This window comes from Centropristis striata, chromosome 3, assembly GCF_030273125.1.
Source record: "Centropristis striata isolate RG_2023a ecotype Rhode Island chromosome 3, C.striata_1.0, whole genome shotgun sequence".
Classification (NCBI taxonomy): domain Eukaryota; kingdom Metazoa; phylum Chordata; class Actinopteri; order Perciformes; family Serranidae; genus Centropristis; species Centropristis striata.
The window spans coordinates 18,119,136-18,133,884 of record NC_081519.1 but is presented as its reverse complement, the minus strand read 5'-3'; the positions used below and the strand labels follow the sequence as shown (position 1 = coordinate 18,133,884).

The following is a 14,749-nucleotide window of genomic DNA, read 5'->3' as shown; positions in this document are numbered from 1 at the left end:
AGCTATAAGGTCAGGCTAACATGAAACTGTCCTTCCAAGGTCACCAAACTGATCCGAATTACTATAAAATCCTCAAGACTGTGACCTGAAACGGTCCTCGCGTTGTGTTAAATGTCCTGAGATAAAGATCTGCCGATATGGCGTGACTTCCTCAGAAAGCTGTCACGTTCTGAGGCCGCAGTGTACTCAGAACATCTGCCCTGTGATGTTCTGTCCCCCTCCCCCTTCTCCCCAACTCTGACAGCAAGTTGTTCCCTTTTATGGACTGTCTTTCTCAAAAGGGTCTGCGTAAATGAGAGTGCAAGATCAAAACCAGCAGCTGAGTGCCTTCTCTCACAGTCGATTTGCCCTCCCAATGGGGGGACAGGGACACGGCGACTCAGTCTCTCTCTCCTGAAGAGTTTTCCAACAGTTGCAGAGAGATTTAAGAGACTTTCCGTCTCTGTCTTGCCTGGGGGGGTAATTAGGGATCGGCACAGGAGTGAAGAGATGGACGGATAGAGGTGAGCAGAGGCAAAAGCACAACGATATTTCAATCAGCATTGGGCCTAGACTCTATGAGCAGGTGTTTCTCTCTGTGATCCTTATTGTTAGCTCATTTATATCATAGTACCAATGCAGAGAAAAACATCAGGGCCACGTGAACAGCTCATATTGACACAGTATACACTCACTTTAACAACTGTATTGTGTCAGTTTGCTTTCTTTTTTCTTTTTTCTTTTTTGTCCACAAAAACAATAGAAAGCTGAGAATCCATTGTACCTTATTGTCTTGTCACCTTTATTGCTACTTATCTATACAATGTGTGAGGGCATACTGTCAAAACAGCATCTGACATTTTGTTGAGTGCTGCAGTAGTACAGTGGATTCAAATATGGACAGATAACCCTTTATTGAGAAAACGTAATGAGTTACAGAAGATAGCAAGAACACACCAGCACTTGTTGGATCAGCTGTTTTATTTCAGAAGTATCATTTACTTTTGTAGAGTTCAAGGTGAAAGTTGTCTTTTATTGTATCCTCAATGTTCCTAAACACAGAAACATGATATTCTGCTGAATAATGACACAATACTGCACAACACAATTCCAAGTAAGTTGGTCACAGTGTAAAACGTTAATAATAAGTATCAGTTTGAACATAAAATATATTTTCTTTCTACAGTTCTCATTTAAATATGTCAAAAATCATCAGCAAATTATTACATTCTGTTTTATTTATGTTAGACAGCGTCCCAACTTTTTTGGAACCAGGGTTGTAAGTTTAGCGTTTTGGCCATTGCTATGAAACCTGTTAGCCTGATGGTGGGGACACACTTCTCTAGACCAAACATAGTCCAACCTGCATGGCTGCTTCTTTTACACTCAAAGTGCAATGAGATTTATCTGTTGCAGTATGTAAACACGACATTGGCTCCTCCTCCTTAGCTCAATGACATCTAAATAGCCAGTGAGTTTAGAGATCTTTAGTGTCACCAGACAGGATCGTTTTGAAGAGCTTCCAGAGTTCCCAACTCAGATAACATGGGTCTGCAGATACAGACACCACCACACACTTCTAATGGGTCATAAGTGCTGATTGAGAGGGTTTTTTTATGTTGTTTGTTTTGTTTTTTAGGAAAATCCTACTCATTGTGCTTTGAAATGATTACAATATTGACATCTTCCTGCTAACAAGAGTTGGATCAACTGATCATCTTGCTTGGTGTTCAGGTCTGACAACGCATTGTTGAGATTTTGTAGTTGAGATCTGCAGTTAACCACAGCACCCTTCACAGAAATGTTTAGGATCTTATGAGTTCAATAATACCAGTTTCAGCTAAAACATCTTTGGAGAGGAATTACAATGGACTTCTGTCCTTTTCATTTTAAGAGTTTATTGTTTTAACTTACCAAAGTTATTCCAGTATTATTCCAGTATCTTATTTCCATACAGTGTGGAGAGTTGCAAGCCAGGTTTAATAATTCATAGTCAAATTTGCTGAAGATTTCTTGACCTTTTATCTCTGGAATGAATAAAAAAAGGAAAAAAAAACATGAAATCATATCCCAATTTACATAATGCAAGGACTCCAGGTCCAAGCCCTGACAACCCTGATGACACGTCTTGACAAAGCCAGAGCAACAGAAGATATTATACAAATGTTTTCTCAGGTGAAGTAGTTATCACTAATGGAGTGCTTCCTTGAAGATCCAGACAAAGGCTCACACTTTTGCTTATATTATGTACAGATGATTCAACCAGGATCATTTTAGGCCCATCTTTCCCATCTCCAGTTGCCAAACAGCTACCACTGTCAATGCTGAAACGCAACAGGAACCCTGGACATAGTAAATACTTCCTCCCATTTAGTCAGTCTGTTGCCTTTCTATGAGACTAACTGGAGTCCTGTGCAGGTTCAGCTGTTTGTCCTCCACATTGGCCCCTGTGACCCACTGGCCTCCTTGAATAACACTATGCATGTACAGATCCTTAAGGTATTGCTATCATGACTAACAGTGATCAAGGTAAGGGTGCTTTTGATCTGGCCTTTGTATCCACTTCTGAATGCTTCCTTTTTCTAAACTCCTACGTAGTTGCTTTTCATGAATAGTTTGACCGTGTCCTTGTGTCCTCGGAGAATAGTGAACTCCATTAGAGTGTGTCTTGTGAGGACATCATGTGTCTCCTTCACTACTTCCCCTAAGTTTCACCAGGTTTCAACCTTTTCTCTTGCCTCTGTTACTTCTCAACCTCTACTTCTCCTTCTCACTCTCTATCTACTGTACCGCGCCCTCTCTTTCAAGCTCTATCTTCCCCTTCACTGGTGAGAGTTATTATCCTCTTACACCGTCCATCCCTTGCCCTCTCGCTCCCTGACTTCAACTCTTACTTTTGCTTTTAGTGGTCTTTATAAACCCTCTCACCTCTATTCTCGTCTCTACTTTCTTTTTCTGTTCTGCAATTTCCTCCTCTGCTTCCTATCTTTACATCTCTGTGTGTCTATCACCGTGTTACTGCTCTATCTGTCCATCTCTATCCATCTTCCTCTTTTTCCTCAATCTTCCCTTTAATTGGGAGGCAGATGTTGACTCTGGCTGACTAATGTTTCTGCAGCAGATAGACCTCGCCGGTGATCTCATGTCACGTGAGCAAAATGGCCAACAATATGCACGCCTGCCACCAGTTAAATTTTCAGCTCCAGCAATTTTGGCGGAAAAGCAATTAGGATTTGGAATTAGTGTTCAAATTAAAGAGGAATTAAACAGGCTCAGAGATTAACCCTTTCATGCATGGCCACCCCTCTTTGGATCGAAAAGCGCACCATCATCATATCACTGAATCCTCCTCATTGAAATGAAAGGCAGCAGCACTGACATGTGATTCAACATCACGTCCTCGCTATCCCTACGGGACTGGAAAGGTTGATTATATATTGACGCTGTCCTCGTGGAATAGCTGAAATAGTTTTTCTTCATCCTGTCATTCCTTGGACTCAGTTCCTTTCTGGACAAAGTGACAAATCCTGCTTTGAAACTTAATGACGTTTGAAATAGAATTTGAGGCTACAATTATCCTGTCCACACAGGCTGTCAGAGGAATGATGGTGCCATCGAGACCCAATTATGACAATGGAGACACCTGGAACTGTTCAGACCCACAAGGGACAGTGGAATGTACTACATGTTCAGCAGTTCTCCTGCTTCGGCTGAGAAAATTACATTTACGAAGCAAAACCATCACCTTGTCATGTGATTCATTAAGGCCGCTCCCCCTGCAATTACAATTGTGAAATGCATTTTAAAGAAAAAGCATTTTTTTTTTTTTTTTTTTATGTATGTGTGTGTGTGTGTGTGTGTGTGTGTGTGTGTGTGTGTGTGTGTGTTAATTACACACACACACACACTTAGACCCAAAGGTGGCGCTTATTCAGTCCAATAAGATTTGCTTACCTGGCGCGCCAAAAAACGTAAATGGCTCCCCACTGTACGGCTCATAGAGTTTACATTGTGGGGACCTCTTCTCAACTAAAAGAAAGTTTAACAAATTTAAAACATAAATTGATCAAAAATTCATAATAGAAAGAGTCATAGCTGGCATGGTTTGCAGTTTAATTGTCCTGTCAATAGTTTTACGGACGTCTCTTTTACTAATTGTGTTTAATGGGGAAAATGCTTTATGAGCTATGGGGGCATTTTTCGCTGTAATACCGCAAGTGGCCACTGGGGAAAGTTGGCTGCAGGGCTGAGTGTCGGAATCCTATCCAGATTTTCCTGATTGGTTGACACGCATGCTGAAAATAATTACATTTTTCCTCTCAAGAAATGTTGCCAGATTCAGCGATTTTATGCTCAATTGGTCACCTTTAAGATTATTTCAGTCAGAATTAGCTTGGATGGGTTGGCAAACTTTTTTCCCAGATTGTCATTGTGTTTTTCTCATTGTTACCAATATTCTAATTCTATTTGAATAATGACCTTTTTATACCCACTCGGCAACAATGCTGTAACTAGCTAGATGGTTACTTAACCAGGCTCGCCGGCTTTTATCTGGTCAGACCAGATAATGTTAATAGCAACACCAATGACAGACGTTGCATTTTTCAATTACTTTTAAGAAGGTAATTGCCTTGGCCAGGCAGCCACGCTGGGTAATTGTGCTTCGGAGAGAGTATTTAGTAACATCCAGAAACACAAGATTCACTGTCAGCAGTTTTGGTGACATTAGAAAATACTTTCAAAATACTAATGTTAAAAAAATACAAAAACAGCATAGCCCCACTTTGTTGAAACGCCACGCCACAGAGCAAACTTTTCATTCGCTGTACACTAAAACACACAAGCTGTGTTGTGATGACTAATTTAAATTGCTTTTGTTGCGATCATTGAACATTTTTGGTTTAGTGCCTGCTCAGCATGGCACCCACCACCCACCGTCATGCCCACTGAGGTAACCAGAGTGCTTCTGCATTAGCAGCTCAGACGCTTTTTGGTGTCCACTAACATGAAACAGTGGTATGTTTTTTTTTTAAAAACATCAAAAATTGTATTAAAATTACAAAATGTAGGCGTTATAATTACCACTTTCCTTTTCTCTATTTCCCCATTGGCTTTTCATACTTAAGCTCTCATGTCCTTGTCTCCCTCCTTTTAAGTTTTTCTCTACTTACACTTTTCATTCGAGCATGTTAGTGCTCCAGCCATCTCTTCTCTTTTCTGTCCCCCTCCTGTGAGCTGAAAGTCTTTTTCTGTCTGCAGCAGTAGCAGTCGCTGCCTGTAAATGCTGCCTGATGGAAAGTGACATTTTCACAGAACCCCTGTGAGAGAGGCGAGGTGATCTCTCCTCTTTCCAACACAAAGTGCTCCTAATTGCCTGGTCGCATTTGTGTGCCCAGCTGACAAACTTGTGCAAATCAATAATTCTGCTCGGGGAAGATGCAGGGACACAGGGCCCCTCACCCTGATACGTGCTTTGAAGGCACGTACATGCATACAGATGCACACATGTACCTGTGAGTAAACGCAGACATACATACACACTTTACCCACGCACACTCGCTCCCTCCACCTCGCCACTGCTGTGCTGTCTGCCTTAAATGGCAGTGTTTATCCGTGATTCTAAGACAAATAGGGAGAGAGCATCGGAGCATTAAGGGCATCCACAGTGCCGCTGAAGGCTGAAATAATGGATGGTGGAAATGGCAGAAGACCCAGCGCTGCTCATTACTAAATGGACTCTGCAGAGGTGGAAACTTTGCCGCACTAGCTCGCTATATACAGATGACAAAACAGCACAGCTTAAAATAGGGCTTATTTAACAGATTTTGTTTGTGTTTTTGTACTCTTCTGTGTAATAACCCTCACTCTAAAAGTTGCTTGCAAAAGAACAAACAATGTCACAGCAATTTGTAAAGCCTGATTGACTTGTTTCTGCTTTATAAATGGGTTTGTTGTCCTCTGAGTTTTCTCTGAGCCCCCTTCCTTCTCTTTGATATTTTCAACAAATTATTAACAGTAGTGGGAGACCATATGTATTTTCAAAATGTATGTGTGCCAAGGACCTTGGAAAGCACATATTTGTTTTTTAATGAATGCTGCCTGCTGCTTTTTCTGTCTCGCTGTTTTCCCAACTTGACCTCCTCTAGTGCCGTGTGCACTGACGTGCGTCATCTCCTTTTCAGATCATTTTGTCGCACTCTGAGTCTTCCTCGCTAACTAACTTTCTCTCCGCAGGCTCGTCCGTGATGCAGGTGACAGCCACCGACTCGGACGACTCCACCACGGCAAACGGCATGGTGCGCTACCGCATCCTGTCACAGACCCCCCACAGCCCCATTCCCAACATGTTCACCATCAACAGCGAGACCGGAGACATAGTCACTGTGGCAGCCGGCCTGGACAGAGAGGTCAGTATCTCTGTTCCTCTCATCATTTGATCATTCTGTGTCTCATTTGTGTCCACCCAGCCATAAAATACAACTCAGTGACTTGATGTTGTGTTATTATTCTCTTAGCCTTCAGCAGTTTGGTTGATGCATCCAGGAGTTAAAGTAGGTCAGAACCAGCCAGAGTAGAGCTGCTCCTACAGTCCAAATTGAGCTCAGCTTCAACAGAATGGGTAACATCTGGTACTCATGCAGGAACTGTCAATCACTATAATTAAGTGTACTGTTCAGAACATGAACACTTAAATTTTAACATTTTTATGCCTCAGCAGCGGTGGCAGTCACTGGCTGGAGGCATTATGTTTTCAGGTTGTCCATCCATCCATCCCAAATTTGTGAACACAATATCTCTGGAACACCTTGAGTTAATTTCTCTAAGTTTGGCACAAGCATCCATTTGGACTCAAAGATGAACTGATCAGATTTTGGAGGTCAAAAGCTAAGGTTCCTGTCACAAAATACATTTCTACACTTCTATGCTGGCGACAGCCGTGGTGTGAGGCATTAGATTGCTAGGTTGTCTGTCCACTTCTCATGCACGCAATATCTTAGAAATGCCTGGAGGGACTTTATTCAACTTAGACTCAAGGATGAACGAATCAGAATTATTAGGTCAGTGGTTATATCAATCTCTCATATATCTATTTCCAAACTGTTGGACTATTTATTTTATATCCCAACTACCTATATTTCCATCATCACTCAAATTTGGTTTAATCTAGTTGCCAGCTTTCAACTTGCTTCTCTATGTGCCACCCACTAAAAAATGAACCATATTATTTCACACAGCCTCTCTACAGGACAAAATCCCACATCATGCACACAAAACACAGCTGTGTAGTGCTTCACAGCAGGTTGTGCCTCCATGAAAATGTCAAATCAATCAAATGTGGGTTGCATACAGGTCAACCACAATAATAGATACTTTCCAAGTCTTAGATTTAATGGCTTTATCTGGTCTGCCCATTTTGGCCATTGTTTAACTGCAGAATATTGGATCATAAGTACAATTCAGCAAATAAATCCTTAAACTTGGTACTTGGTAGTTTTGAACGTGGCCCCTATTTTCCCATGTTTTGTGTGTAAATGACTAATGGGGACAATGATTTCCCAGATTTGTTCAATGTAACCCTCAGGGCAAGTGTGAAACATCAATGAACATCTACTAAAAGGTGTTTTTGCCACTGACAGGCTCAGATTTGTATGAAAAGGATTTTACAGAGAAGTAAATCAGGGATTTGGGGGTTTTAGGATGAAAAATACAGAAACTTCCCTTTAATTTCCTAGAATATTTGCCAAATAATGAACTGAAACTATAAATAAAGGTCTTTTTAAAAAAAAAAAATGTTGCTACCAGCTTGCTTTTTCTGGATGCACAATGCTCTGAAATAGCAACCAGCCAATTCAAGGGCTTCCTGCCTCACAAATCCCAATTTCATCCCTGGTTGTAACTAAAACCTTAAAAAAAACATCCGGATCACTTTCAGCAGCATTCGCCCTTTCAAAAAATGTCAAATAAAGCAAACCGAGCACAAAATGAATTAATTTGTTCCAGTCATTTGCCTGTTTTCATATTGTGTATAAATATAGATGACAGGATAATATCTAATGTTTTCCTCAGTGTGTATAGCAGGGCAAATATAATGACCACGCCAGTCCTGCACCTCTCTGCTGACGAGGTCGCGGGAGCTTTCTCTTCATTGCTGCCTTTTGTCTCATCTGCTGATGGTGTGCGTGCATGTGTGTGTGTGTGTGTGTGTGTTACTGTTGCTTTCTGTGGGTGTTTGCCAACCCATACACCACCATCACCACACACATCCTCCCTGCTCCATCTTCCATCTTATTCTACTAATGAGGAAGGTCACGCAGGGTCAATTTTTGTTTATCCCAGACTGCGTCAGGTAACTTCTTGGCAGCAGCGCTTCATGAGACATTGCTCATTCTGCAGCCTTTATCTACACACAAACACACAAACATTTTCTTATCTGTCAGTGGTTTAACAAAATACAACTGGCACAATTGTGCAAATGTTCATATTCATATGCCGCCATTACGAGGATAATCTCATCCTCGTAACTTAGTCGGATGATTTTACTACCGACATTAAAGCACCGTTGAGTGTGTCTCATAATGTTTATATTCTGAGAAGTCCCGCCGGTCTTTCTCGGCACTAAACCCGGCCAGGCAACACAGGAAATTTAAACTTTATTTTTACTAACAGTAAGGTGAGCACATTTGAAGAATAATAATGGTTAAAATCTCAAGAACAAATCCAGGTATTGATAACAGAAGAATACAATACATCAACAAATACTCGTTCTTTATCCAGATTTTTTTCACAGAGCTGGCATGGCATGATAGCGTCATACATTTGTGGGACAATATAAATGAGTCTAGTGAAAGCGAGCCAGCTCTGTGTCCCTGTTTCCAGCTTGGCCCAGGCGGCAGCAGTAGCAGCTGATGTGAGTGAGAGAAAGCTCATTAATCTGGACACATCAAGCCAGGCTCAGTCCCACCTGCCTCTGATCCTCCCACTAAAACTGGGACACACCTGGGAGTTCACCCACCTGCTGTCAAGGTCATCAACACAAACACACAAACACGCTCAGACACATGGGCACGTGTTTTTCGTACACACTTCCTGTGCAGTTCTGTTGGTTGTTCAGATGAAGCTTATGCAGAGTGAGGAGCAGCAGCAGATATGATGAATCAGATCCATGCAGCCTGGGTGGTTAATACAAACGCTGCTACACAGAAACATGAATATGCACTGTATGGACACTGAATACCCTATAAACACCTTTGCAGCGTGTAAGTGATATTCTCTGTCTCCTCTGCCATCTCTCACACTTTAGCTCATCCTCATACTCCATGCCGGTGTCTAATTACAATATTCATGTGCTAATTAAGGGGTGAAGCAGGTTCTCTCGTGTTGAGGAGACCAGGGGGTACATGGAGGTTAGCTTGGTATCACTTACCTCTGACACCGCTGAATACCAATTATTTTACCTCACTCACTGCCCGCAACCCCTCTCCTCCCCTGACCTCACATGCTGCCACGTGCTCCTGCCAACAAGCTAACAAGGGAGGTTAAGGCGTATACACATGTGTTTGACTCCGTACATCCTAAAGCACGGCTGTTTGTATGTTGCCATGTGTGTGGGTTTATGTTTCTTATCTGTGTACTGCATTTAAAGGTATAATATGTAACATTTCCACATTACATAGGACAAGCACGTCACATGTCAATGGTGTCTCCCCTTTGTGCATGCATGATGTGATTGTCTGCCAGATGTTTTCATAAAATTATTTTTTATTTAGTTTTAGACCACACTTTTATGAAACACTTTTTAGATCTTGGATATTTTTTATCATTTAAACAGATGAAGGATATTCATCTGATGGCTGGATCTGGAGTTTTTAGAGAAACAAGCTGAGCAAATGTCACGACAGCTCGGCTCGTAGCTTCTCTGGCATGCTGAAAGCCATTGGAGAAACACAGTTTCTTAACATGAAACAGCTTTGTTAAGTGTTTTAAACACTTTATACCACCGGGTTTATTTGTTTTTGAGGGGAGACCTCTGTGGATAATTTGGCTATCAGTAAAAACATCCTGAACACCGGAATTAAGTCGTTAGAGAAACAAGACTAGCAAACGTCAGTGCCAGCTTGGCTAGCAGCCTTCTGCCAACGATCCACACTTTTAAGGAAGGATTTTAAGGAAAATTTAACAGATACTTTTGAGAATGAGTATCGTATCCGGATACAACGTTTTAGTATCGATACTTTTTTGAGTATCAATACTTTTGACGACCTTAGCTCCTGGTAAAAAAAACTGAAAATAATGAAATAATTGGGAGAAACTGACTGTAAAGACAACAAAGCTCCATATTTTGTTACTTTGATTGAGAGAATGTGCAGAAAACTGTATATTGCACGTTAAGGGGGTTGGGGGATGGAATTAGATTGCAGTAAGTGGGGGTTTATATGATTCTTTGTATGTTGTACTAAAAAATCAAGTTGTCCATCAGTCTACTATAAAGGAAATACATTTCTAACCAGAAACCTTAGGAGAATTCAGATCTACATCACCTGAGTCTGCAATGTAAAAAATGATTTGCATGTCCCTGCGTGATTCAGATCCACTCCAAAAATGTTCGTTGGTCCATTCTACACCCTTCCACAAAGTTTCATGACATCAGGCCAGTAGTTTTTCTGCAATCCTGCTGACAAACAAACAGACAGACAAACAGACAGAAAACCTCCTTGGCGGAGGTAATGAAGTAGGACTCTGGTGCAGCAGGTAGCAGAGTGGGAGATGTCAGGTTGCCACAGCTGGCGTGGATGTTCTCCCTTTGTGCCCTCTCTCCATGGCTCCTGTTCCACTGGCAGGCAGAGCTGTTGTCTTTCATTACCCCAGGCTGTCTCAATCTCTCATGAGCCCTGGTTTGGAACGGTCTGGCATTGCATGGTGCAGTGTGTGGCCCGGCGCCAGGCTGTCCACCAGGCTGATGCCAGCGCTACGTTGGACTGTCTCGCTGACGATTAGGACATCGCCTGGACCGCCTCAAGGACAAGAGTGCCCACAGCCTGGCTCTATTAGGATCCTGAGATCCCGACTGGGGATACAGGCTGAGAGCAGGCATCCTAAATGGATCTGAGGCTTTATTGTTTGGAGACCCTGAGTTATGTTAACTCGCCCCCTAGCACCAAAGCTCCAGGAGCCAGACAGCTAAGCCACGGAGGATTGTGAGCAGTTTGCTGAATGAAGAATATTGATGCATGAAGGTGGATGTTTACTGCTTGTAGACAACATTCACTCAAGAAAATTTTCACTCAATATCCCTCATATTATGTGCTCCTAGCTACTATTGAATTGGAACTTGTTTTGGCTGTAGAAAAACTGAAGTGTTGCACTTAAGTCCTTCTAGTTTTAAACCATGTTTTTCCATCCTCTCTGAGAGATAATGCTTTTCTATTTTGGTTGAGGTCAGATATTCACATCGGTTCACATTCAACTGCTCTCAAACGAATATTCACAACCACAGCAAGATTGTACAGATATTTGCAAGTCCATTTTGTCTATTCTATGGGTTTCCTGCTTTCCCTTGGTCAATCCCTTGATGACCTTTTGACACTTGTCTATTGTTTTATCTCAGTTGTTATTTGCAAGTGTTGGAGTCCATAACAGCCCTGTGGGAGGATTGTTTGACAGAGGAAATACCAAATGACATATGGTCAAATATTTTCCATAGTATCTGCACAAGACATTCCTTTATACAAGACAAAACCCTGCAGTGTACCAATCCGAGGTTATCTATAACAGTGTTTCCCCTTTTAAGCTCCCGCTGTGCCTAAGTACAATCTCTCACAGCTACTATCCAGGCTGCAAACTCTTTATGTTTCAATATGTCAGATCATTTGACTTTCCACATAACCCATATAAGAAGATTTACAGATGGCTGCTGCTCATTTTTCTCCTCTTCATGTCATTTGAGTGACTGTACAACCTTGCTTGCATGGAGTGCTCCTGAATGACATTTCTCTTTCTTTCGGTTGGAGCCAGTAAGTCAGGCAACAACATGTTAATAATGCTCACATTTGCTTAATCATGTCCTGTCCTTTGAATTGTAATGCTCAGTTGGACAATTTACTAAACTTCTTGTTCAGTGTGCATGTTTTATTTGAGCAGTTTTATTCATATGTGACTCACAGCCTTTATTTATTCAGTATGTGACTCCGAGCTGTTTGCGTAAATATGGAGGCGGATCTAATCAAGTGGATTCTGAGTTTATATCTCAGATTTGAAGTACCTACGTATCTCAGGGAATGTCTACAATGGGATTCAGAGAAAAGCTTTCAGAGAACAGTGCACTGGCTTGTGTTTTCTTCAAAGAAGCATTGAGCTTTTAGTGTCCTCAACCCAACCTGAGAGACATCCCTGCGAGGGATGAGGAGGGTTGGATGATGAAGATGGAGACAAAACAGACTTGCATATTTTGGCAACAACTGGGAAAAGATGTGAAAATAACTCTGAAGACGGGTATTTCACTGTCACAAACCCCCAACGGCAGGGACTTTACATTTTTTTATTGGCAGAATGTATGTGTAACTGAACTGAAATAAACTGAACTGAATTTACCCTGAAACATACAGGGGTGTGGTGGGGCACAGCCGATGTTCAGGGGTTAGGGTTACATGCCACATAGGGGTAGTGTTTGAAACCTGAAGATTATTTTGAGATGCAACTCAGCACTATATGTCAAGTTTGTAAGTTATTTATCAATTAATTAATTAATTAATTGATAAATATCTTAGAGTAATATGATGGCAGTGTACTGTATGAAGTCCATCCCCATGCCCAACTACACAATCACCCATAAAGTTGGAATAATTCCGTTTTCAGAGAAAATCCTCTGTTAATTGTGGTGTCATTTTCATCGTGATATGATAAGAGATTGAAGAAGTTATACACTTTATCTTTCAAGAATAAATCACATTGTCACAATCATTTCATGGAAAGAGGTAAAAAACATTTTATTCCATCTGAATGGGCGATTGTGTATGTCTCATAAGTTGTTGCAGCATTTTTGGGGTTTATACCATTCACTACACAGAGTTGCTGCAAAAAGTAATAATTTCTGACCACATCTATCCAAAAAACAACACCAGAACCTTGAGGACACCATAGAAAAACCCAAGCTGTGTTATCCAAAGATTTTTACATTCAGAGATTTCTAAAAGAATTGCATTTTTCTGAGATTGAATGGTCAGTTGTCTGGAAACTGCTGAGACATCCCTTCATTGTCAATGTGTCTCAGAATGCTATCCATCCTGTGAATGCTCTAGGTCTCTAGTTTGCTGTTGCAAAATTTCATGAGGCTGTGATTATCCTAGAGGTCACAACAGGTTTTTATGCAGTTATGTCCTCACTACAATGAACTAGCTTCAATGTGGACTTTGAATCCACAAGAGCTCCAATGTATGAAATTCCAAGACTGTTCAGTGACTGTAATATTCAGCATAAAGTGGGCATGACTGAAGTTTATGTAGTGCTAAGACTGAGTGCACTACAGACTTGTAAAAAAGAAAAAAGCAGAATACTAAAGTGTTAAAATCCTATGGAGTCAAAAAGCATCACATTAAAAAATGTAATTGAAATAATCTCAGCTGAACTGAAGTGGTCACTGACACTGAGGGTCACTGAGGTGGAGAGAGAGAGAGAGAGAGAGAGTAGAAAAAGGAATAGAGGGAGCTGGTTTTAGCCACCAGTGCTGGGCCATTTGAGACAGATTGTAAGTGACAAGCTAATGACTGTGGCCACTAGGAACCTGGCAGGCCGGAACTCAATCCACAAACGACACAAGTCTCTCACTCGTCTGGCCTCTCCCTCTTTACCCTCTCTGAGTGGTCTTTAACGGCACGCCAAGTGTAAGTGCATACTCAGCTCAGGTATAATTAATTCACCACTGTACATGTTTTGGCAGAACACTACTGCTTTCCATTTTCTTGTTCGACATCGGCTTACAAGTTCAGACCATTATTCCCCTGACTTTGTTCTAGCTAACAAAGTCTAACTGGAGAACAGGTCCATTTGCAGCCAGGAGCGGCCAAGTTTTTCCACCTGTCCAGTCTGCTGCTTGGCTTGACTTGTCGAGTAGCTAACATTGATAGCCTGAAACCATGTTCCTATTTCCTTCTTCAGCTTCCTGGATGGTAAACGACCTAATTTGGTCCCTGTGAAAGAAAAAGGGATTGGGTTTTATTGTTGGCGGAGCTCTGTATACAGGTGTTTCTGTGGCCTCTGATGGCTTTCAGCTTCCGCAGATTAAGTCGGTGAGGCTCGAGGCCTGAGGGGGGGGAGTCTGGGCTGTTGCTGTTGGTCATGATACAAGAAGCTATATTTCCTGCCAGCGCTGGACTCCAATCTAACAGAGAGATTTTCTGTTCAGCACTTCTGTAGGACTCATTAGAGAGCCCTTTACTGGCTTGTTCGGGCAGCCACTTTTGGACAGCAGAGCGTGCTTGGCTCCGTGTGTGTGTGTGTGTGTGTGTGTTTGGCGTGCACGCGTATACCCGGTGTAAGAGTCTGAGTGTCCCACCTGTTCCCACTCACTGGAGCGTTAGCGGATGTATGTGTGCACTAGAAGGGCCATAAACTCACAACTACCCTCAGATGAGTGATATAACCCTACAGGACAGGACGCATGTCATACTGTGTGAGAGAGCTCCACCTGCTGGCTCAGCTCCAGTCATTTCTCTTCACCTGACCAAAGGAAAAAGGCGTCCATCAAAGCTCAAGCCTATTAGCTTCTTACAGCCAT

The 14,749-nt window shown here is 41.9% G+C and overlaps 1 protein-coding gene across 1 annotated transcript in view; it reads left to right on the top strand.

Moving 5' to 3' along the window:
- cdh4 (cadherin 4, type 1, R-cadherin (retinal)) overlaps positions 1 to 14,749 on the top strand; it is a 261,145-nt gene that overhangs the window by 215,763 nt on the left and 30,633 nt on the right. The window contains exon 8 of the mRNA XM_059329049.1: positions 6,214 to 6,386. Coding sequence (XP_059185032.1) covers positions 6,214 to 6,386 — 173 coding nt within the window. The remainder of the gene's footprint in view (positions 1 to 6,213; positions 6,387 to 14,749) is intronic.